We start from the raw sequence: 24,049 nt of genomic DNA on the forward strand, positions 1-24,049 counted from the left end.
ATAGACACTCAGGATACAAAAATGAACAACATACTCTATACTTCATGGCTACTGGGAAGAATATACACACAAACTATTACATATGTGCATATACAGAGACACACACACATAGAAAGGTGCTAACCAAGTGCTACATGAAAGCTGAAAAGTGAAAAAGTTGTCATCAACTGGGGAAAACTTCATTAAGCAGGCTGCACTTATGAATTGGGTTTAAAGGATGGCAGGAAAATAGGGGAAAGAAGAACATTCCAGGCTTAGGGAACGGTGTGGGCAAAAACATGACAGGTACAAGTTTCGGGACACTGTACAGTTTGGCTGAACCAAGCCAGGAATTAGTGTTAAATAAACTGTTAAATGCAAGTGTTAAATGCAAGCAAGCATTTAAGGCATTCAGCCACATACAGGAACTGTATCAGACCCAGGGATACTAGACAAAAAAAAAAAAAATGAAGCAACTCCTGCCCTCAAGTAGTTTATATTCTCCAGGTTCTCCAGGGGAGATACAACACAAAGATAAGTAACCAGAAAGTAAATACAAATGAGTTTCCATCACGGACCATCAGGTGACCAGACTTCAGTCCCAGCTCCTAGTTAGGCTTCCTGAGTGTGGACAAATCACTTGAACTCCCTGAACCTTAGCTTGGTGGCAGATTTTGAAGGACTATGAATACGAAACAGGCCCTTCAATTTGAACTTTACTGGGTAGGCCCTAGGGAGGTAGGGAAGATTGTTCAGTGGAAGATCACATGACTAGACCCTAGGGGCATCAAAAATTGGTTTGGCACACAGTAATATCCACATTGTGCTATGACTAACTTCGATAGACTTAGCTCTTCTCAGCAATGCAAGGATCTAAGACAACTCCAAGACTCATGATGGAAAATGCTATCCATAACCAGAGAAAGAACTTTGGCATTTGAATGCAGATGGAAGCTTACTATTTGCTCTTTTTTGTTGGGCTGGGTTTTTTTTTTCTTTCTTTCTCATGGTTCCTCCCTTTGATTCTAATTCTTCTTTACAACATGACTAATGTGAAAATATGTTTAATGTGAATGTATATGTAGAGCCTATATCAGATTGCACACAGTCTTGGGGAGGAAGGCGGAGAGGGAGAAAATTTAAAACTCAAAATCTTATGGAAGTGAATGTTTAAAACTAAAAATAAATAAATAAATTTTTTTTTAATCTGTCTGGCATCAGCTAGAAAGCAAGACCTATCAGGATCCTATGGCCCTAGTCTGGACAAGTAAAAAGATGAAGTAATGGTGGCCTATACTAGTAAAGAAGTGGCATTGGGACCGGGAGGGCAGGAGAGACTAAAAAGGATTTCAAAGATTATGGAACCCTCAGATCACAAAATTTAGAGCTAGACTTGAAGGGACTTGAGAAATCATTTAATTCAGTGTCCTCATTTTTCAGATAGAGATAACAGGATCATGGAACTAGGGATGCAAAAGACCTCAAAGACTACCTAGACCAACCCTCTCATTTTACAGATGGGGAAACAGACCTTGAAGGGCTAAGAGCAACCCAAAGAGACTAATAATAATAGCACTTTATATTCATATAATGCTTTAGTTTTCAAAGTACTTTCAAGTGCTATTTTTTACAAAAACCCTAATCGTCAGGATAAGGAAATAGGTTCAGAAAAGTTAAAGGGAAGGTAATTCAGTGACACAGTCCAGCCTAAAGCCAGGTCTCTGTAAATTCCCATTCCAATGCTCTTTCCACTATTATTCCCTATTAGGAATACAAATTCATTTATATTCCCAAAGGGTAGGAATCTAAATAAAGTAAAGGGCACTCTAAATGATGCCAAATGCTTTGGGGCTGGGAATATTCCTCAAGCTGGAGAGACCTCCAGGTGAATATTTCTTCCCTTTTTCTACTTTGTCTTTACCAATTCATTAGTCATTTCTCAAAGCAAAGCTTAAGAAAAAAAAAATTCCTCCAAAGCACAACTCAAATAGCTACTCTCCTTCCCTGGCAGACAGATAGTCCTAGAGATCTTGGCAAGGGCAAGCCTGCTCATAGACTTTATTTCAATAAAAGGATATTAAAAGAGCTGAGCAGGGGGTGTAATCACTATTTTCCTAAAACTACATTCCAACAGTGCGATGTGGGCAAGTACTACTTATAAATACAGAATAAAACTCAGCAAAAACACTCTTTTCTTCTGTTGCTTTTCCAAACTGAGGCCCTGTCACAAGGTGGGTTTATCTGCAGTTATTTTGTCAGAGTTCAAGGAACAAGATTTTAATTGATCACATTTTATTTTGCTTTTAGCTGAGTGCTTTTCACCCACCTGCTCTCCAGGATGTCTGATTAGGGATTGCTGTAACTGCAGACTCTCTAAAACTGGCACCCAAACATGCATGTCTGTTTCACTGAAGCTAAAGGAATGTCTTAGGTAGACAAACCATTTGATGTGGAAAAGTTTGTCTTTCCTCCCCATCCCACCTCCCTTCCCTAAGAAGTGTGCTCTCCAGTCACTAGACTGCAATTCCGAGCCAAGGCTTGCCTATTCATTCAGTCCCAGCACACATCAATCACTCCACTCATCCCCCATTCCTACCCCCAATCCCAAGCTCTGCAGGAAGACAAGTCCAAAGTCCTCCCTCCCACTAGAGCCACCAAGCCAAGAGATATTTTAAATTCTTGAACTGGGGGAAAAGAGGTTATGTCACCCCCACAGACCTGGTGAGGGGAGGCCCAGCGAGACAGCAGAGGTTAGCAAAAGGGCTTTTTTCATGTAAATCCATCGAAACTCTATAAAGAAGGGTCCAGAGCCCATTCGAAAGAGCTTTAGCCAGGTCCACAGCTGGGGCAACTGAGACAGTCGACAGAGGTGCCAAGGCAGAAAGGATTTCAACACTGCAGTCACAAAACCCTGGGGCTGAAGGCCTTCCCTAGAAACTTTTGGAAACTTTCAATCTAGATAGTTTCTTTTATGTCCTGCTATCCCACTCCCTTTATAGAAGTGAAATGAGAAAGAGCAAAAGGAAGATGATGATGATGAGCTGAAAGTGGGCGTGGATAGGATGAGGCTTTCCGAGCATAGATGGCTAGGCAGAAGGGGCCTTAGGAAATATTTCCCTTTGGTTCACCCCCTCTCCCAACCTCTAACCCAACAGTCACTACAGGGGCCAACATAGTCCAACTTAGAGCTCGTCCCTGTTTTCCTTGAGTTAGTTTAAATAAAGTAAAGGGCACTTAAATGATACCAAACGCTTTGACTCTGGGAATACCAAGGTGGAGAGCCCTCCCAGTGGAGTAGAGGGGAACAGCTAGGAGTGGGGAGGAGAAAGACACACAAGGCACTTAGAGGAACTTAAAAGAGGGAAGTTTCCTTCCCTCAAATCTACACGTACTGGGGCCAACCAAGTCCCCGTTTGCCCCATCATTTAAATTGCGGAGAGCCCTCCTTCGATTTGAGCCGTCCAGGGAGCGGATTTGCCCCTGGTCCAGTTGCGGTTGAACGCCACACTGCAAAGCAATCCGCCCAAGTCAGAACTGGGACAGGCACAGATGTAACCTCTACCTATCCTCGAAGAAGGGTTGAGTTCTCCCTAAACTTCTTCCCTACCTATAGTATGCCTAAGGAGGAACCGAGGCTTTCCTAACCCCTCCCGTAGTTCCTATCGGTAGGCTCCCAAACCACGTGCGCAAAGGCATGGCCCCCTCCAAAAAAGTGAAAGAGCGTGTGCCTTTCTTGGCTGGACGTGGAGGAGGAAAATCCACCCCAGCTGTACACGTACACACACGTGTACACACACACACACACACACACACACACCCCACACGAAACCACACGCGCTCCCGCGCAGACACACACGCTCCCTCCCATCCACCCAAGTGCGCGCACACCCCCCGGCCTTCGTTAAGCGGACGTGGCTTCGGCGGAGGAGTTTCCCAGCAGTGAAGAAGTCTTTTCCGGCTCCCCGGGGCAGAGTGGGGGAAAGAAGAAAGGCTGGAGGGGTCGGTCCACCGCCAGTCTCCCCGGAATTGGACGGCTGCCCCGAGTAAAACGAGTCCTGGATAGGGCTCCTGCTCCCAAGCCACTGGGAGCGGATTAGAAAAATCTCAGCAACCGAGAGTGAAAGAGGTGATATCTCTCGGTCCCCTGGGGGCTGGCGGGCCCGGAGGGAGAGAAGGACAAGAGCTAGAAATATTCTTCTCCCTTTTGGGGGGCAGCCCCTCCCCGGCCCTCGCCTTACCTTCTGTACTTGGTCATGGTTGAGTTCCGTGAAGAAGTAAGCGAGCAGATGCGAGGCTATCATGTTCCAGCTGTTCCCCACGGGGCTAGTCGGATCCTGTTTTAGGACAGAAGTGAGGGGGAAGCGAAGGGGCCGTGGATCTAAACGGCAAGGGGCCGCGCGTGGACGAGGCCGATTGTGGAGGCAGGCGAGAGTCCCAAGCGTTCTACCGCAACTAGACTAGAGGCAAATCCGCTCTCAGGACGCCTCAAAAGGAGGGCTCGTGACAATTTAAATGATGGAGCAAACGGATGGAAGGGGAGGGGAACGAATTAAAAGTTTAAAATCTGGCCGTCTCACCCAAAAAAAAATCTTTTTTCGTTGAATGGGCAACGTTCGTTAAACAGGTAAATTATTCCAGTAATAAATAATAGACCGCCACCAAATAATCTCGACAAAACCCAAGCTTCAGCAAACTGCAGCACTGGCCCGTAAGAAACACGAGTTACTCCAGGAGCAACTGATCAGATTGAAACTCAGGATGGGCGGCGCGACTAATTAATTCATCGAAGGCAGAACCGCCGCTCTGGGCTCCCCGCGTGTCCGGATCCCCCAGCGCTTCCTGCCTCTCTAGGCTCTTCGGCTCTGCTCCGTCTCAAGTCCCGCGGCCGCGGTGGCTACGGCGGAGGGTTCGGGAGGTCCTCTTGCTCTCGCTGGAGTTTCACGCAACAATGTGGCTCATTGAGAGGTGAGCCCGCCCCTTGGCCTTCCTCTGACGCGCCCGCGCCCTGCCCGCCGCCCATTGGCCGCCGCTAGAGGGTGTGTGTTCCCTGAGGCCGGCCGGCATCTCCACCGCAGCCAATCGCCGGCCGCGGACTCCTGGGGCCCCCCTCCCTCTAGCCTAAGGCGGGCAGTCTCATGTGATGCCCCGGCGGGGGCCCCTTGCCTAGCCCAGCAGCCTGCATCCCTCTGGGCAGGGAGGCGGGGAGACGGACGGGACACGTGGTGGGGTGTGAGTGTGTGTGATGGAACGTGAGTGAGTGAGTAAAGCGGATGGTGCGGATGTGTAAGGCTGATGGATTATGGGCGTAGGGCACTGGAAGGGGGGTGGTGGGGTTGTGCATATTGGGTGGGTAGGTGGAGATCCCGGCTGAAGGTGAAGGGGGAGGAGTGTGGACGACTGGAAAAGTACCCAAAGATGAGCCATCCTCGTGAAGTTAATGGGAGAGAGAGTCTAGGAGCTTTGTCAACTGAGGCTTGCTTGTTAGATTCAGGTGTTGTCTATGGGCACCAGTGATTATATATGTGCGTGAGTGTGTGTGTATATGTGTATGCATGTTACACATATGTATGTGTCCATATACACATATATGCACACTTGTATGCCAGAAGTTGGGAGATGGAGTTTCTTGTTTGAGGAACAACAGAAACACCAGTCATAGGATAGCAGAGTACATTGGGGGTGGGGGGGTAATAAAGGGGTACAAGAAAAATTGGAAAGGTAGGGAGCCACATTGTTGCACATTGTACTACTGTGTGTATATAATTTAGAATCAAGAGTCAGTGTGATGTAAATAGTGGATCAAGAGATGGACTTAAAGCCAAGGAGACACATTCAAGTTCTGTCTCTGACACACACTAGCTGTGTGCGCTATTTAACCTTTCAGTGCTCTAAGCAACTTTCTAAAACTATAAATCAAAATGAAGATGCTGACCTGCAGTCAACAAGTATTTTTATTAAGTGCCAACTGTGTGCCAGCTACTCTGCTAAGAGCTGGGGATATAGCTTTCAAGGAGCTCAGCATCTAATGGGGGAGACCTTGAGCAAAAGTTTCCTCCCCTAGGAATTCTCCATCCAGGGCTTCTTAAAACTTTTCCACTTGAGACCCCTTCAGCACTTCTTAGATTGTGGGTTGTGACCTCATAGGGGTTCTCAACCCATCAATGAAATCATAGGTCCTATTTCCTATCACCACTATCAGCACTTAGTACATATGAATTGAACTCAGAACTGGAAGGGATCTCCGCAGGTGATCTAAGCCAAACCTATATGAATAAGAATCCTTACTCTAACATTCCCAACAGGCAGTCTGGTAGCCTCCCTAGTGGAGAAACTTCCTCCCCCGCCCCCGCTCACTTTTCAGTAAATGCACAAGCAGTTCATTCTGCTTTTGGACAGCTCTATTTGTTAATAACAACAATAGCTCACCTTTGTGGAGGGGTGCAGATACTATCACTTTTGCTTTACAAATAAGGAAACTGACGTTCTGAGAGATTATTAAGAATATTGTGATAGGATGGGATGGAAAGAAATCAGCCCTTGTGCCAGTCATATAGTAAGTGTGAGACTACTCCCTGGGACATTCTGAATCCAAAGACTTGAAGGCTAGAATCATGTATTCAATAAGCCTACTCATCTCCAGGCTAAGCATCCCCACTTCTGTAACTTTCTGATGCTTAGTGTACTATAGATGATTTTTTTTTTCAATTTCTTTTTCCACAAAATGAGGGAGTTGGATTCGATAATCTCTGAGGTCGCTTCTACCTTGAAACCCTCCAGGAGTGGGGAACCTGGAGCCTCAAGGCCTAGGTGCTTGGGTGCAGTGTTTTGAGTGAGTCCAAGTTTTACAGAACAAATCCTTTTATTAAGGAGATTTGTTCTGTGAAGTTTGGATTCAGTCAGAGGGCCTGCCTTGAAGACCTAGAGGGCCATAAGTGGCCTCGAGGCCAAAGGTTCCCACCCCTGCCCTAAAAGATCCATGTAGAAAACAGTTTCATGAAGTGTAATGGATATGGATGAGTGAACTTTGTATGTAAAGATAAGTAGGTAAAAATGGGACTTTAGATAGGCAACACGTGTAACAATATGTATGATTTTTGGATAGTCATGTCTTAAGGGTTAATGGGATGATACTGCTGAGAAACTAGAAGCAGTAACATTTCCGACTATGCAAAGCATATAGACTTTAATGCTTGCTTCACAGATTTGTCTAGAATCAGACCTAGATTTAAATATCTGCTAAAATTATTAGCAATAGCGTCCTGACATGTTTGTACGTGCCCACTTTTCCCCCTTCCAGGCCATCTTCATGGATCTGTTCATGCAGTTTGGAGCTTTCTTAGCTCCATACTGCCTGCCACATGGACTTCATGCTCGGTGATCTGGCACTCAGCGCCGTCTATACAGTCTAGCCTAATCCTGGTGTTCTAGCTTTATCTCATACTACTTATTTCTCTCCATCTCCACCAGACTAGATCGCTTGTCATCTCCTATACCCTCCCTGTGCTTTCTTAGCTCTAGGTCTCTGATTGTCCCACTGTTCCCTCTCTGATCTTCGAGTCTCTTCTCCCCACTACTTCCCTATTTCACTTGTTGAATTTCTGTCATCTTTGTCACAAACATCATCTCCTCCAGGAAGCCTTCCCTGATTTTCTAGTTGATAATAACCCTTTTCCCTCAGAGCCCATTTTATAATAGTTTTTTGCAGCTCTCTAATTATATACATGTATAATCAATATCTGTGATTTATCTCCTACTAGACTATCATCTGTAAACTTTCCCCTATATGGTTAATATGGTATTCTGCATGCAATAGGCATTTAATAAATATTTGCTGAATTTAATTGAATTTGTCAAAGATTGACGTGAAGCTTATGTCCCCCTCTCTCCCACCCCATCTATTAACATACTTTTTGACTGAAAGTTCTATGTAGCTGCTCAGGGTTACAGTAAATGATGAAAACAAGAGAGGGGCCGTTTCATAAGTAAAAAGAGATGAGGTCTGGTCCCTTTCATCCTGAGAGCCACAGGTGACTTCTGGATCCCCTGCAGGAGGTGTATATATGGTAGGTGTGTGTATGCTGTCACCACAGGTCTCCTACCCAAGGGTGTGTTTGTTTGACAACAGATGACACATAGGCCAAAATGGGAGGGGGTAGCAGAGGGAGCCAGCAAAGTAAGTTTAAATATCTGTGTGGCTACTTGGGTATTTCATACCTCCCTTGTTCTAAAATGGTGGCCATTTCTATTGTCTACCTTGCAGCCTGACAAACTGGCTTCCTGCCTTAGGCTCCTAGCCTGGGTGTCATCCTTGACTCATTGTCTCATCCTCCATATCCAATCATTGCCAACGCCAGTCAGTTTTACCTTTGTAACATCTCTTCCATTTGCACCCCTTCTGTCCTCTGACACTTCCACTACCCTGGACTACTGCAGTAGCCTCTTAGTTGATCTCTCGGCCCCAGGTCTCTCCCCTACTCCAGTCCATCCTCCACTTGGCTGTCAAAATGATTTCCCTAAAGTGGTCTAACCATGTCATCCCCCTACTCAATAAACTCCAGTAGCTCCTCACATCACCTCCAGGATCAGATATAGAATTCTGTATTTGGTGTTGAAAGCCATTCATAACCCACCTCCCTACCTTTCCAATCTTCTTAACACACCTTATAGCACCCCATGTACTCTGCTATCCAGTGACTGTGATCTCCTGCTCTGTCCCATACAAGGAACTCCATCTCCCAACTGTGGTATTTTCACTGGCTGCCCCCATGTCTGGAATACTCTCTCTCCTCATCTGGGTTTATTGACTTCCCTGGCTTCCTTCAAGTCCCAGCTAAAATCCCACCTTCTACAGGAAGACTTTTCTGATTCCCCCTTAAATCCATTCTTTCCTCTGAGATAATCTCCAGTTTATCCTGCGTACAGCTTGTTTGTACATGGTTGTTTGAGTGCTGTCTCCCCCGTCAGACTGTGAACTCCTTGAAGGCAAAGACCATCTTTTGCCTTTTTTTAAATCCCGAAGCACTTATTTAGAAAAGTGAACCTAGCACATGATAGGTGCTTAATAAATGTTTATTGATGGGGTTGGTTTGTTTTTTAAAATACCTTTACAATCTGTTAGGCAAAGGTTTTAGCTAACCAAATTCCTTCCCCATTCCTGCCTCCTGAAAGCTGGTATTTGATTCTTTCCTGATCTGGTCATTGTAAGAGTCACTCTCTTACTTGAGTAGGGGCAGGTTTCTAGGGGTTCACATCATAGGCATCACAATCCCTCAGCTGGTTTTTGTTTGGATTTTTTTTAGAGGGGAAAAAGACGTAGCAGTTTAATTTTTTAGTTCAGATGCATCTAGAAGCTCAAGGGAATTAAAAAATATGGAGAAATGTTCATAAAACCCAGTAATATGCTGAGAGAAAGTAGAGAGCTATACGTTCTGTCTGGAGACCTCTTCCCTTGAACACCTACAGAAAGAAAGACCCCTGAGAATGAGAAGATGCTGAAGTATGTCTACTCCCCTTTCATTCTCTGCCTTCAAGACCCAGCTTAAGTCTTACCTTTTTCTTGAACAAGAATCAAAATTTTAGAGTTGGAAGCAACCTTAGAGGTCATTTAGTCAAACCCCTCCTTTTACAGTTGAGGAAATTAAGTCACAGAAAGGAAGAAAATAAATATTAAGTGCCTAATGTGCCAAGCACTGTGCTAAGCATTTTACAAATATTACCTCATTTGATCCTCACAACAACCTTGGAATGAAGATGCTCTTATTATCTCCATTTTACAGTTGAAGAAACTGAGGCAGACAGAGGGTTAAGTGACTTGCCAGGGTCACATAGGTGTGTCTGAGACTGGATTTGAACTTGAGCATTCCTGACTCTAAACTCTATCCACAGCTACCTAGCTGCCTCTGGCTAAGAAGGGAATATTTAAGAGATTATCTAGTCCACCTCACTCATTTTACAGAGGAGAAAACTGAGGAAAATGAAGTGACTACCCATTTTCCCAGGAAGTGGGTGGCAGAGCTAGAACTCAGACCCTGGCTTCTTGACTCAGAATTCTTTGAAGGGATTTTAGAGGTCATCAACTACTGACTGCAGGAGTCTAGCAACAGACCCTTATTTGGGGCCTACTTTGGGCTGGACATTCATTGTGCTGAATGCTGGGGTTACAAAAACAAAAAAGAAATAATCCCTCAAGGAGCTTACATTCTCTGGGGGGAGACACATACAAAGGAAACTCAAGGCAACCTTGGATGGGAAGTTACAGTTAAGGGGGCCAGAAAGACATGAAGCCTTTGAAGTGAATTTTAAAGGAAGCCCAGGACTCCAAATGGTAAAGAACTGGAAGAGACTTTGGAGCCATAACCCCTTTGTTTTACAGATTAGGAAACTGAGTCACAAAAAGTTAACCATCTTGCCTTGGGTCACATAGCTAGTAAGTATCTAAGGAGTAGATGGTGAAAACCAGAGCCTGGAAACATGACCTGAGTCTCACAGTTAATGTAAACTAGCTTAAACAAAAGTAAAGATCAGAAGAAGCTCCAACTATCTCATAGGAACATTTTCAGGTGACCCTCCCTTATATTTTGTAAAATGTCCTGGGGTTTGGTGGCTAGATTTTTTTTTTTAATTTCCTATTTAATCTTTTATTTTCTTTCAAAGAGCTAGGACAATTAACTTTTTGTCTTAGGCAGTTTTCATTTATGATTTCTTGAAAATAGCTCTGGAAAAACAGGCTTTGAAAAAGCCCATTGTGATTCAAATGGAGCTACTTGACTAAGCCTTTAAACCCAAATCACTCTGGCTTTCATTGAATGCCCAATAATAGGTCCCAGCCCAAGCCTTTCTTGCTCATTGTTTGGGTTTTGATGGCTCAGAGTTGAGTGGAAATAGCAATTGTTTTCTGTTCTGGCCAGAAACTCTGAGGGTCTTCCCCTCACAGATTGACTAGGCCATCTTTTTGTCTCAATTCTTACCTAGCCCTTAATCATTGAATGGGTGTTGCCTCAGACAAGGAAAGACATTGGTTTAAAAAGGCCAAGGTCCAACCACTGCATCCTGGGCTATCACCATTAGTCTTAACTTTTGTCTTGCCACTGGACTCCATTGACTCCGAGGCCGATGACTTTGCACAGCTCTACCTCACTTAAATCCAATTTACTAGGAAGTCAAGACAACAAAGGACAGACAATACCACCAGTGTGACTCTGGGTCATCCTTGGCACTATGCCTTCTTTGTTCTGTTTCTGTATAATATTCTGACCTGGCCTAAGGATGGCACAGGGATCCATTTCACTTAGTCCTGATGCTACCCAGGACTGGCCTCCTGTAAGTCAACTCCCTCAATTAACCCTAATAAAATTAATTAATAACCAAGCTGACATAGGCCCATCCTTCTTCAGTATCTCAGTATTCTTTTGGGGGGTCTGCCTACCCTACAATTGGCATAATCAGGGCAGAGCAAATAGGCAGAGCAAATCTTGTGTCTTTACAAGGAGGCACTTGAACCCAGGTTTTCCTGATGGCCCTATGTACTGTACAACACTGTTTCTCATGGGTAAGAAGGGAGTGCATTCCCCTGTTCCATCTGGGACCTGCCCTCTGCCATCCTTGAATTGTTTGAACACTTTTTGAATAGCTCTAGTTGTAAGGAAGCATTTTCTTACATTGAGTTGAAATCTGCTTCTTCATAAACTTTACCCAATGGCCTTAGTTCTATCCTCTGGAAATATATTCCATTCCCTTGCTCTCCCCTTTCTCTATCCTTGACATGTTGCCGTCCAGATTGTACTTACTTATACTCTCTCTGGCACTGGGAAAATCTTTTTACTCTCCTACTATATCATAGGATAAGTGAGTTCCTTGAAGACTGAGCCTTAAAATGTTTTGGTATCTTTCCCTATTACACACGTACACATAGTTCTTAGAACATTGTTCATAAAGACTACTTCATTGATTTGCATTAAGGCTTTGGGCTTCCCAGAGTCTCCAGTTAAAATGCAGAGACCATTGTGGGAGATAACACATTAAGTTATTATTTGTTTTTTGTTGTTGTTCAGTCATTTCAGTCTTGACTGATTCTTTGCCATTTCTTGGCAAAGATACTGAAGTGGTTTGCCATTTCCTTCTCCAACTCGTTCTACAGATGAGGAAACTGAGACAAACAATGTTAAGTGACTTGCCCAGGGTTACACAGCTAGTAAGTGTCTGAGGCTGGATTTGAACTCAGGTCTTCTTGACTCCAGGCCTCCTGCTATTTCTACTGTACCACCAAGCAATGGATATTATTAGCTACCAACAGCTTATCCTAAATTAATTTCTGAGACTCCCAAGAGATAATTAGCAGATGGAAGGATTCTGAGTGAGTGGTACATAGAACAGGTAATTTTTGATGGGGTTGAGGGATAGAGGCTATGCAAGAAATATATGTCTTAGGAAGGTAGACCCAGTGGAAAAGCCCATAGTGGGTAGCTTTGGACAGTCAGAAGGCAGCAGCATGGTAAGGTAGAAAGGATATTATCTTTGTAATAGGAAAACTTAGGTTTGAATCCCACTCTGCCATGCCGACTTCTAAGGTGCAACTCTAAATCTATGATCCAAGACTGGCCGTACCACTATTACTACCCCACAGAGGGTTTTAATGGTTTTTAAAATTCCATCCCCCTTTATTGGGTTCTGTATGTACAAAGCTACTCAACTGTAAAATGAAAGATTTGGGCTAGATGACTTATAATGTGCCTTCTGGCCCTAAATGCTGGACCCAGTGAAGCTATGACTAGATAATCTCTAAGGACTGAGCGCTGATGGAACAAGGTCCCCTGGGGCTTTAAAACCTATATTCCCATGAGGACAATGAGCACTTGGGGATAAGGGTGGAGGGGAAGTTGGAGGACATCAAAGCAGATTTCTCACACACACACACACACACACCCTCATCATTTTGCCTAGAGCTAGGAGTGCCCATCTAGACTGGATGGGTTCAAGAATCTTCTTGAAGATAGAGACCTACAGAGGCCTCTAGGTGATACAGTGGCTAGACAGCTGGGCCTGAAGTCACTAAGACCTGAGTTCCAATGCTGCTTCAGACACTTAATAGCTGTATGACCCTAAACAAGTCACTTAACTGCTTAAAAAAGTCTATCTGCCTCAGTTTCCCCACTTGTGAAATGGGGATAATAATAGTACCTATTTCCCAAGGTTGTTGTGATGATCAAATTAGATAAAATTTGTAAAATACTTTGCAAACCTTAAAGCGTTATATAAATGGGCCTCAATTTCCCCATTTGTAAAATGAGTGGGTTGGACTAAATGACCTAAAGGCCCCTTCCAGCTGTAAACCCTACGAGCTCCCACTGCATAAAGGGAAGAACTGCTTGTATTTTGAACTGTCAAAGTGATTTACAGTTGAAAAACAATACCCTTTCCAGTGGATAGGACACATGGAATTCTCCAGGCTCTCTGTGCAGACCCCTGACAAGAGCTTGTGAACATAGATGCAGACTTAGTCAGCTGGGAGGGGACCAGATGATTCACTCAGTCTTTCCTGGTACCCAGTGCTACAAAGTGCTCTTTGTAAGAAAAACGCAATTGTTTATTGCCCCCACTAGAGGTGGAAATCCAAGGCTCACAAAGTCCCGTGAAATTCTCTTTCAATTTCTACATTAAGTTCCTTTTTTGGAAAGCTCTGCTTTTTTTAGGTGATGATTAGAGAGCTGCGAATTGATGATTTTCTTTCGATAATCTCATGTACAAAACAGGACTCTTCAAAGACATGTCAAAAATCTTTCCCCAGCTCACCAGCATTGTGAATTCAGAGCAATTCACTTTAAAACTTTGGCGGTTCTGTAGTTCCAAGTAGAAAATAAGGACGCTATGTACTAAAAGGGGCAGCGAGGTAGAGCAGTGCACAGAGCACCAAGCATGGAGTCAGGAAGACTCATCTTCCTTACTTCAAATCCAGCCTCAGACATTTACTAGCTGTGTGACCTTGGGCCAGTCACTTAACCCTGTTTGCCTCAATTTCCACATCTGTAAAATGAGCTGGAGAAGGAAATAGCAAACCACTCCAGAATCTTTGCCAAGAAAACCACAAATGGGGTCAGGAAAAGTTGGACAAGACTGAAATGACTCAACAAGAACAACAAAAATCTACCAACTATGTTTTGTTTGTAAAGCAGATACAATCAACTCAATCCAACATTTACTGAAGTGCTTCCTGTGTGAGAGGTGCTGTCAATATTAAAACTGCACTGTCACTGCTAGGTGGAAAAGTGGATAGAGTCTACACATCAAGAAGGCCCAAGTTCAGATCCAGCCTCAGATACTTACTAGCTGTGTGACCTTGAGCAAGTCACTTAGCCTTTATTTGCCTCAGTCTCCTCAGCTGTAAAATGGGGATAATAACAGTACCTCGATCCCAGGGTTATTGTAAGGCTCAGATGAGGTAATATTTTAAAATGTTCAGCACAGTACCCGGCACATAGTAGGTGCTATATAAATGCTTATTCCTTTCCCTTCCCTCTTTACTGCCCTCAAGGAGCTTGTAGTCTGTTGGCAGAAGTGTGGCAAGGACACATAGAACTATATGTCATAATAAAAACTGACATTTACATAAACCTGGATAATTTAAATTCTTTGGGACTAAACTGATAATATCATTGTCTTTTAGAACTCCCTCCAGCAGTGCGGAGCAACCAAAGCTTTTCAGTGTATAGTCTTTGAGTGTTTCCTACAGTGATATTGTTGTTCTGTCATTTCAATCTTGTCCAGTTTTTCCTGACCCCATTTGGGGTTTTCTTGGCAGAGATACTGGAATAGTTTGCCATTTCCTTCTCCAGTTTCTTTTACAGATAAGGAAACTGAGGCAAATAGGGTTAAATGACTTGTCCAGGGTCACACAGTTAAGAAATATCTGAGGCCAGATTTGGATTCAGGAAAAGTTTTGGCTTCCTTCATCCAGGCCCAGCACTCTATCCACTGCGCCATCAAGCTACTCCAGTTTCCCTAGGTACTGAGAGGTTAATTATCATGCCCAGGGTCAAAAGTGGGGCTTGAACCCCTGGTCTTCCTTAATCTGGACAACTCTCCAGTCATCACAGCACTGCTGCCTTTTCCACACACAGTTTGCAAAACCCTTCCCATGAGTAATCTCATTGGATTCCCATAATAACCCCATGAACTAGATGATACTAGTATTATTATTCTTACTTTACAGATTGGAAAACATAATTCCTATTTCTATAATGATCACAAGGCCTTTATCTACATTATCTCATGCAAACCTTACAACAGCCCTATGAAATAAGTGTTATAGCTATTATTATCCCCATTTTATAGATAAGGAAATTGAGGTACTTAATACACATTAAATAACTTGCCTGGGCTCACAGCTAGGAAGTGTCTGAGGCAGATGTTTTACAGATAAGGAGATAGTGGTTAGTAACTTGTCCATAGTCACATAGCTGGTAGCTTTCTGAGATGGAGCTCTAACCAATCTTCTGACGCCAGTTCAAGTGCTCCTTCCCCTGGGCTAAGCCACCATGACCCATCAATGAGTGAAGCCAGGCAGGATCCCAGATGAAAGCCTGGGGTGGATGGGCTAAAATATCAATGGAATTCAAGGATGGGGTCTTATAATCTCTTCCTCCCTCAACTCAATAAATAGATGTTGAGTGAAAGACTTGGTTTTTTAATCGGAGATTATAGGTACTTCTTTGGAAATAAAATAATCTTTCACACGGTTAAAAAAAAAAAAGAAAATGAGGAAAGATTTGAACCCAGGTCCTCCTAACTTCAAGTGTGACACACTGTTAGGAAACTGAAGTTTCAAAAGATGAAACCTTTTGTACAAGGTCAAACAACTATTAAGTGGCACAGACAAATCTAATGCTGTTTCTAAGCCACAAATGCCTCAGGGTTAGAAAATGATTAAGTACTTAGGAAAGGTTAACCAGAGCAACCTAAGTAATTGAAAGAGGGGGAGAGCACCCATAGCAGATGGGGATGTGAGAAGTAGTCCTGAGATATTCTACTATAGCTGTGACAGGAAATGAGGTGACATAGACAGACATACATATACACATGTTGCAGATACATATACACGCATGTATACACATGTGTAGGTATGGTATGTGTACATATACGTGTATCTATGTGTATATATAACACAAGGCTATATGATTGCTGTATATGTATGAATATGTGTATATACATAAGTAACCATACACTGTGTGTATATATGCATATATATACATATACACACATACATACAGAAAAACATATATAGTAACCACACAGCCTTGTATTTTCCAGGACAAGCTAAAATCCAAGAAATAAGAATTTTTGAAGAGGCTACAAAAGTAGTATTCTTTTTCAAAACATATGTCATTTTTTTTTTGTTAAAAAAATATGGTCACCCTAGGCATATGGCATAGGTAGGAATTATGATGTGCTGATAATCTTTTTTTTTCGCTTACATAGTGAATATTGTCAGAATGAACAGCACAGTACTTCCAGAAGTCATAATTAACTCAGCCCATAGGATTTAGGGCTATAAGGGACCTTGGAAAGACAGCATTATGAAGTGAGACAAGTCAGTGGATCAGTCCTACCATGTTCAAGGCATTGTGCTGTGTGCTGTTGGACTACGTATTCTCTAAAGTCCCACCTAACTAAAAATCATGAATCTATTAGTATTCCCTTCTTCTTACAGATGAGGAAACTGAGGTCCAAAGAGCTTTGAATGATATTTCTCCCAGTCATTAATACTTTCTAACTCTCACTAAAAAAATTACCTTGTGTGTCCTTTTTTGTGTGTATATTCCTTCTCCCCAGTAGAATGCAAACTTCTAAAGTAGAGTGACTGTCTTATTTTATCTTTGTATCCACAATGCTTGGCACATAGTAGGTCTTTAATGAATGTTTATTGAGTGATTAATTGATGAAGTCTTCTGACTCCAAATCCAGTGCGAATTCCATTATACCATACTGCTTATACAGGAGGCAGGCATGGGGAACAAGCCTACTATGTGCTAGCCCCTGTACTAAGCACTTTACAAATATAATCTAATTTGGTCATACTGGGCATCAGTATAACCATCAGTCCCCCCATGACCTAGTTAGTGAAGAGCCACTATCTCTACTATAGACACCCCAAAACTGCCTCCAAACTGTGGACTGCTCACAAAGCTAATGCGGATGGCAAGAACCCTACTAGCAGGTGCCCCTCATGGGGGTCATAAATCATAACAGCTCCCATTTATACAGAACCCTGTGATAGCCTAGCATTAGTGCCTCTCAGGCATCCTGCTAGTCTGACCAACACCTGAACAGGAAGCCCCTCTTGGGGCTCCTCAACAAACAGCATTGTAACTTCCCTCTCCCCAAAACTTCTGCTCTTAGAGAACTCACTCCCTAACTAGGAAGCTTGATCTGACCAGTTCCAGATACTAAGTGGCTTCTCCTTAATCAAGTTCATTCGATTCAATCAATAGTGTTCATGAAATAGCATCTTCTATGTGCCAGGAAACCGTGCTCAGAGACTTAGGATACAAACAATGTCCACCTCATGGAGTTGGGGGTTTTTTGGTTTGGTTGGTTGGTTGGTTTTTTGGCAAGGGGAAGAACATGTACATAGAAAATTAAATATAAAATAGGTACCAAATATCTCTCCCTCCAAGGGGTAAACATTCACACAATTCCACGCAACTTGAAATTTGCCTTTCTGAAATTTCCTCCCTCTTGCTGCTACTTCTGCCTTTTGGGGGCAGGTAGGACAAGTCTAATCCTTCTCTAGTATGAATGACATCCTTTAGAATACTTGAAGACAGTTATCCTGTGCCCCTTAAATCTTCTCTGCTCCAGATTAAACATCCTTAATTCACTTAACTCATACTTATAGGTCACTCCAGCCCGTCTTCCTCTAGAAACATTCTAGTATGTCAGTGTGCAGTAGGGAGGGCTTTGGCAAATGTTTAACAACCGGGTTGAGGGGAAGGGGGAAACTGTACATATGATACATATGACACATTTTAAAGTTTAATCTGCCATAGTAACATTTTCTCCATCATTTTCTTAAGTCTAGATAATCAACAGAACAATAAATGAAACCCTAAACTGTAGCATTTGCCGATTTCCAAGGTATAAAATCTCACACTGAAAATTTAACAATTGGCTCTCAAAAGCCTGACTCCAGTACACCTCTGTCAATAGCCTTCCTAAAATGCAACACCCAGAACAAAACATTATATTCCACGTTTGACGTAACCACGAAAAGGACAGCAAAGTTTATCACATCTCTTGTTCTAGACAGTATGCCTCAATGCAATCTTAGATCACATTAGCTTTTTTGCCCAACTCGTTGTTAACTCATACTGAGGTTGCAATTCACCAAAAACTCTAGGTCTTTTTCACACAATCATCTAGTCAAGTCACCCCCATTCTATACTGGTATAGAGTTGATTTTTGGAACTTCACATTCACTGGATTCACTGGATTTTGAGTTGGAAGACCTGGGTTAAAATCTACCACCTGTTACCTCTGTGACCCTGGACAAGTACCTTATCCTCTCTGGGCCTCAGTTTCCTAGACTCCAAAATTAAGAGGTTGAATTAGATGACTTTAGAGGTACCTTGCAGGTCAAAATCTATGATCCTATGATTTTATACTGTCCTGGACGGTAACCTAGCTATAGTGGCAAGAAGGTCAGCTTTGGAGTTAGGAGAACTTAGATGTGAAGAACTAGGGTCCATTCTCTGACACATATTGACTGTGTGACTACAGGCAAGTTATTTAACCTCTCAGTGCCCCCAGGCAGCTCTCTAGGAAGATAAATTGGGGAGGGGAGGGAGATCCTGAGGATTCTAGGAGCTGCATCCACGAAGACAGTTTCTATACCAAGAGTTTCCCACATAGTGCTGCAATCAGTTCCAGGCGAAACAAAACAAAATGAAAACAAAAACTCATTGTTTAATTATTTCACATCTTTTGGGACCCCAGGTTAGCTAGGCTTCTTAGCTTTGTTATTATTTGCAAATTTGATTTACAAAGCACTTTTATCACAACAACCCTGTGAAGTATCCTTATTTTACAGATGAGGAAATTGAGACTCAGAGAGTTGAAGTGACTTGCCCAATGTCACTCAACCAGTAAGTGGGGAGGGGACTTGAATTTAGATCTTCTAACTTAATAAGATAGAGTACTTTCTGTGGTCTAGCAAACCAGATACCAGACTTGGAACTTGAATTCCCATGATGTATGCAGCTGTAAAACAAGTAACTAAACCACTCCAAAATTCAGTTTCCTCATTTGTACAGTGGGATGATATTTGCATTTTCTTCCTCATGGCTTTGTGTGTAAGTAATACATTTAATAAACCGCAAAGTGATATATAAGAGACAGTGGAATGGAATATTGGATTTGGATTGGAAGACCAAAGATCTAGTCCTCGCTTTGACAATTACTTGTGTGGCCTCCCTGGTCCTCAGTTTCCTCTTCTGTAAAAGGAGTAGGTTAGACTAGATGATCTCTCATGTCCCCTTCCTAGTCAGAGATAGCTAGCTGACAGTTGATTAAATGAGATAATATTTTATTTTGTGTTCTTTTTGTTTAAAGATGGTCTTTTAAAAAAAATTTTTTAATTATTTTTTTTTTTGTGAGGCAATTGGAGTTAAATGACTTGCCCAGGGTCACATAGCTAGTAAGTCTCAAGTGTCTGAGGCTGGATTTGAACTCAGGTCCTCCTGACTCCAAGGTCAGTGCTCTATCTACTGCACCACCTAGCTGCCCTGAGATAATATTTTAAAGCACTTAGAATAGTGCCTGGATCAGTAGGTGCTTAAGAAAAGCTTGTTCCTCTTCCCCTTTCCCTTTTCTCCCTGAATTGACAATTAATTTATGGAATTATTAAAGGGAACAGGGACACCCAATTCTTAGGGTACTTGCTGGCAAAGACCATGATGGCAGCAGGAAGTGAGGCTGCAATCACATTTTAATAAGGCACAGAGGGGGCAGGAATAAATAGGCACAAAAAATACAGAGACAAGTGAAAAGGGGAGGAGGTACAGAGGCAGGCGGTATGGGGATAGGGACAGGGTAGTGAAGGAAAGAAGGCAGTGTGGAGAAGAGAATGGAGAGGTGGTGGGCATAGCCAATTACTCATGGAAAACCGTGAATTAGAGTTAGGAGCACTGGACAGCATGGACCCAGATGGAAATGAAAACATGCTTAGGGGCAGGAGTTTGAGGTCTCATTTTTATAGGGTTTTTGCTGGGGAACAGACTAATTTTGCTCTGTGCCACCTTGGGGCTAGTTCACTAACACGTACAAATCATCTCAAAGTTGTCACTTAAAGTTATCCTATCTGTCACTTCAAAGTTATCAGGAACATTTATTGTTCTGCTGGTATTATTGAGGATATCTGGAATTTATCTGACATTTACGTACCATAGGACCAACAAGCCCTGAGATGGAAGCCACGATGGCTTCTCCTGATTTAATGTTACCAGGATGTTATTTTGGGTTAATATACGACACAATTCACAAATTATGCTCCTCTGATCTTTGGGGTGGTGTACCACTGACTTCAGGTTCCCCTTTGCAATCTTACTTCTGCTAGTGTTATTTTACTTTGGCTACTTATAAACTTACTTACTATACTGACCAGAAGGGGAAGGGGTGGTCAGAACAAGATATAATTTTAACACACTCCCCTATTAGAATGTCAGCTCCTTGGGGGTAGGGACTGTCTTTTGTTGTTGTATTTTGCTCAACTCTGCTCCATTTAAATCCAATTCACAGGCAAGTCAAGACATCACTCATGACATCATTCATTGGTCCTCTTCAAAAATGAAGGACAAACAACAACAATCTATATTCCTAGCCCTTAGCATGGTGCCTTGCACATAATAAGCACCTATTAAATGTTTTTTTTAAACTTATTTATTCTAAATCCAGTGCTCCTTCCACTCAATCACACTTATAATAGGCAGGTTTTCTGGGGTATAAGTCCAAATTTATTTCAATAAGGAGATCATCCTGAATCTTAGAGATGGTGTAGGATCTTGAAAATCAGCTTACCCAACTTTGTTATTTTACAGATGTAGAAACCGAGGCCCAGGTCACCCACCAAATTAATGACAGATCTGGAAACAGAATATAGATTTCCTGGCTCCCAGTTTGGAGTCCTTTCCATTACACAATAGTGACTCAGGAGTCAAGTCTAGAATTTCCAACATAGAGGAAAATTAACTTGGGCATAAAAAGACCTGTAAGTGAGCATGCATAATGGATGGATTTCAGGGGAGATGAGCACAAATGCTCTTTTGTTGCCTTTTCTTGGTATGAAGAAAACTTCATCAAATAGCACAAGAGAATGCAAAACAGTAGACACATCTTTCTGGTTGGATTCTATCCAAGGAACGAGATTTTGAGTATCTTTTTTCTGCTCAAAATTCCACCTATTAGAGTGTTATTTGGAAAGAAAAGAATGATAATTCCAGGGTGCCAAAGTTTTATACATTTAATGGAGAAAGGATCAGTTAGAATTCCTACTAAGGAACAAATGCTTCAAATATTTCTCATTTTCTACCTTTCACAACCTCTTGGTAGGAGGAGAAGGGGGAACTGGTTGGCATATCTTCCCCCAGGGAGGTCAAAGACAAAGAAAGGTCCAGTATGCACCTGCATATTCATAGCCTTCCTGTGAATGTGACAAGGCATGGAGAAGGGGACATGAAGCTTTGTATTAGGAAAATCCAGAAGGCTGGTCTGTCCAGTTCTGGCCTAAAGGATTACTAAAAAGAAGCAATATTGATAAACCTAGAAAGATAGGATGGAGCCAGGTTGTGAAGGGCTTTAAATGAATCACAAGAGTTCATATTTGATCCTAGAGGTGACAGGAAATTATTGGAGTTTACTGAGAAAGGGAGTGACATGGTCAGACCTATAGTTTAGGAAAATTACTTTGGTATCTGGGTATAGTATATAACAAAGAGACAGACTTGAATGGGGGATGGAGATGCCAGGCAGAAAGGTGCTGGCAAGAGGTGCTGGTCAAAGCTGGAAGTAGCTTAGATGTAGTGGGCAACATAAGGCAGTTGGCAATCAGGAGGGCAAGGGCCCCAGAGGGGGAGTTCTAGAGCTGAAAGGGTTAAGTCCTTCTGGGCAATGTCTCAGGTCTAGGCTAGGAAGCAACAAATGAGAAGATGACTGAGGTGTAAGTCCAGGTTCAAAGCTCTGAGACCTCTATTCTTTCTACACTGCCTTCTCGTTACATCAGATCTCACAGAATCACCGAATTTGAGTGTTAGCACAGACCACAGCAGCCATCTGCTTACTCCATACCCAAGAGGAATCCGCACTAGGACATCCCTGACAAACGGTCATTCATTCTCTGCTTAAAGATCTCCAAAGAAAGGAAACCACCCCACCTCTCAAGGTGGCCTGTTCCACTTATGGATGTTTTTAATTGTTGGGAAGTTTTTCCTGAAATCAAGTTCATATTTTCTTTTTTGCAACTTCTACCTTTTGCCCCTGGTTCTACCCTTTGGAGTCAAACAGGAGTCTGAGCCCTCTTTTTCATGACAGCCCTTAAAATATTCAAATACAGCTGTCATAATGCATGTGACCAAATTGTAAGTATTGGCAATTTTTAAAATGAAAGGCCAGACAATTATACACATGTGGTCCTAGCAGTCTGGGTTTTGTTGTTTTTAAAATTTTAATCACATATTTATAGATTATATTTCTTTTTATTACTTGAGTGCCTCAAGGATCTATAATTTCATTGATGCAGACACTCTTTCTACCAACACTGGTCACAACCCGTCCCTATCATGAGTTACCAGGACAAAAAAAAAAAATCATCACTTTGTTCTCTCCACACTTAGACTGGTCCAATACCAACAGATGCTGACCATCACCCCACTCAAGTCCTCAAAGCCTTTGCTGCTAGAAGGAAGCTGCTTCTGCTTTCCTGGCCCAGCCATGAAGGGGTCAGCAACCTGTCATGATGAGGCCCCGGCAAAGTCCTTTAGTAGAAGTTCTTTTCATTGATTCTCAAAAAGTAGTTCAGTTTTATGGGAGGCAAAGTGGGCCCTCAGTTAGAGAGCCTTTTTTGGAGTCAGGAATACCTCACTTCAAGCCCTGTCTCCAACACATACTGGCTGTGTGACACCAGAGAAGTCTCGCTCAGGGCTGTAGGCAGCTCTGTGAGACAAGTGGGAGATGGGACAAGTGTGGATTTTCATTAGTAGAGGGAGTTTCCTCCCCAGGAATTCCCCATAGCAATCAGTCAGTGAACATTCTTTAAGCACCTACTCTGTGCTAAGCACTGGGGATACAAAAAGAGATAAAAGTCAGTGCCTGCCCTCAAGGGATTTATAATCTAAAAGGAAAGACAACAAGCAAACAAATATATACAAAGGAAGTTATGCTCAGGATAGATAGGAAAAAGTTGTATACTTCTCACTTGTGTTCTTGACTACCTGTTGGCTTGACATAAGACTATGGGTTTGAATCCTGCTGCGGCTATTTAGACTTTGGCAAGTTATTTCCCCTTCTGGGCCTCAGTTTCTTCATCTGTAAAATTAGGATGGACTAAAGCTTACTAAAATCCCTTTTGGCTCTCAATTCTATAAGATTGTGCAGTCCTTGAGGGCCGTAGTGATTTCCCATCTTCTAGTATGGAAAGAGCCTTACCCCCTGCCATTTTCTTTGTTCTTTTCGTATGGACATTTCATGCTTGTTTGTAAATTTAAGTTCAATTCTCAAACATGATATCAGAGGATCGAGAACTGGAAGGGGCTTTAGGGATCATCTAATTCAACCTCCTCATTTTATAGTGGAGGATACTGAGGTCCAGAGATGGGAAATGACTTGCCCCAAACCACACAGCAGAAAGCAAAGTGAGGATTCAGACTGCGTTTCATTATCACTTTGGAGTGTTCTCTGAACTCTCAAGTTCAGTTCTGTGTAGCTCTGCCAATAGTCGTCAGGAGAGACATGGAGGCCAAGATTGATCACGATCGCTCAGAGCTAGAGTCAGTGCCGAACCTGGCTCCGTTGTCCTGGGCGCATCGTA

At 42.7% G+C, this 24,049-nt stretch overlaps 1 protein-coding gene across 1 annotated transcript in view; it reads right to left on the reverse strand.

Moving 5' to 3' along the window:
- Positions 1–4,926, reverse strand: part of HK2 (hexokinase 2) — a 93,708-nt gene extending 88,782 nt beyond the window's left edge. The window contains exon 1 of the mRNA XM_027865147.1: positions 4,218–4,926. Within this exon, the coding sequence (XP_027720948.1) occupies positions 4,218–4,280 (63 nt within the window). The 5' untranslated portion in view covers positions 4,281–4,926. The remainder of the gene's footprint in view (positions 1–4,217) is intronic.
- Positions 4,927–24,049: the final 19,123 nt, after the last annotated feature.

Source organism: Vombatus ursinus, unplaced genomic scaffold (assembly GCF_900497805.2).
Source record: "Vombatus ursinus unplaced genomic scaffold, bare-nosed wombat genome assembly UNPS02014778.1, whole genome shotgun sequence".
Classification (NCBI taxonomy): Eukaryota; Metazoa; Chordata; class Mammalia; order Diprotodontia; family Vombatidae; genus Vombatus; species Vombatus ursinus.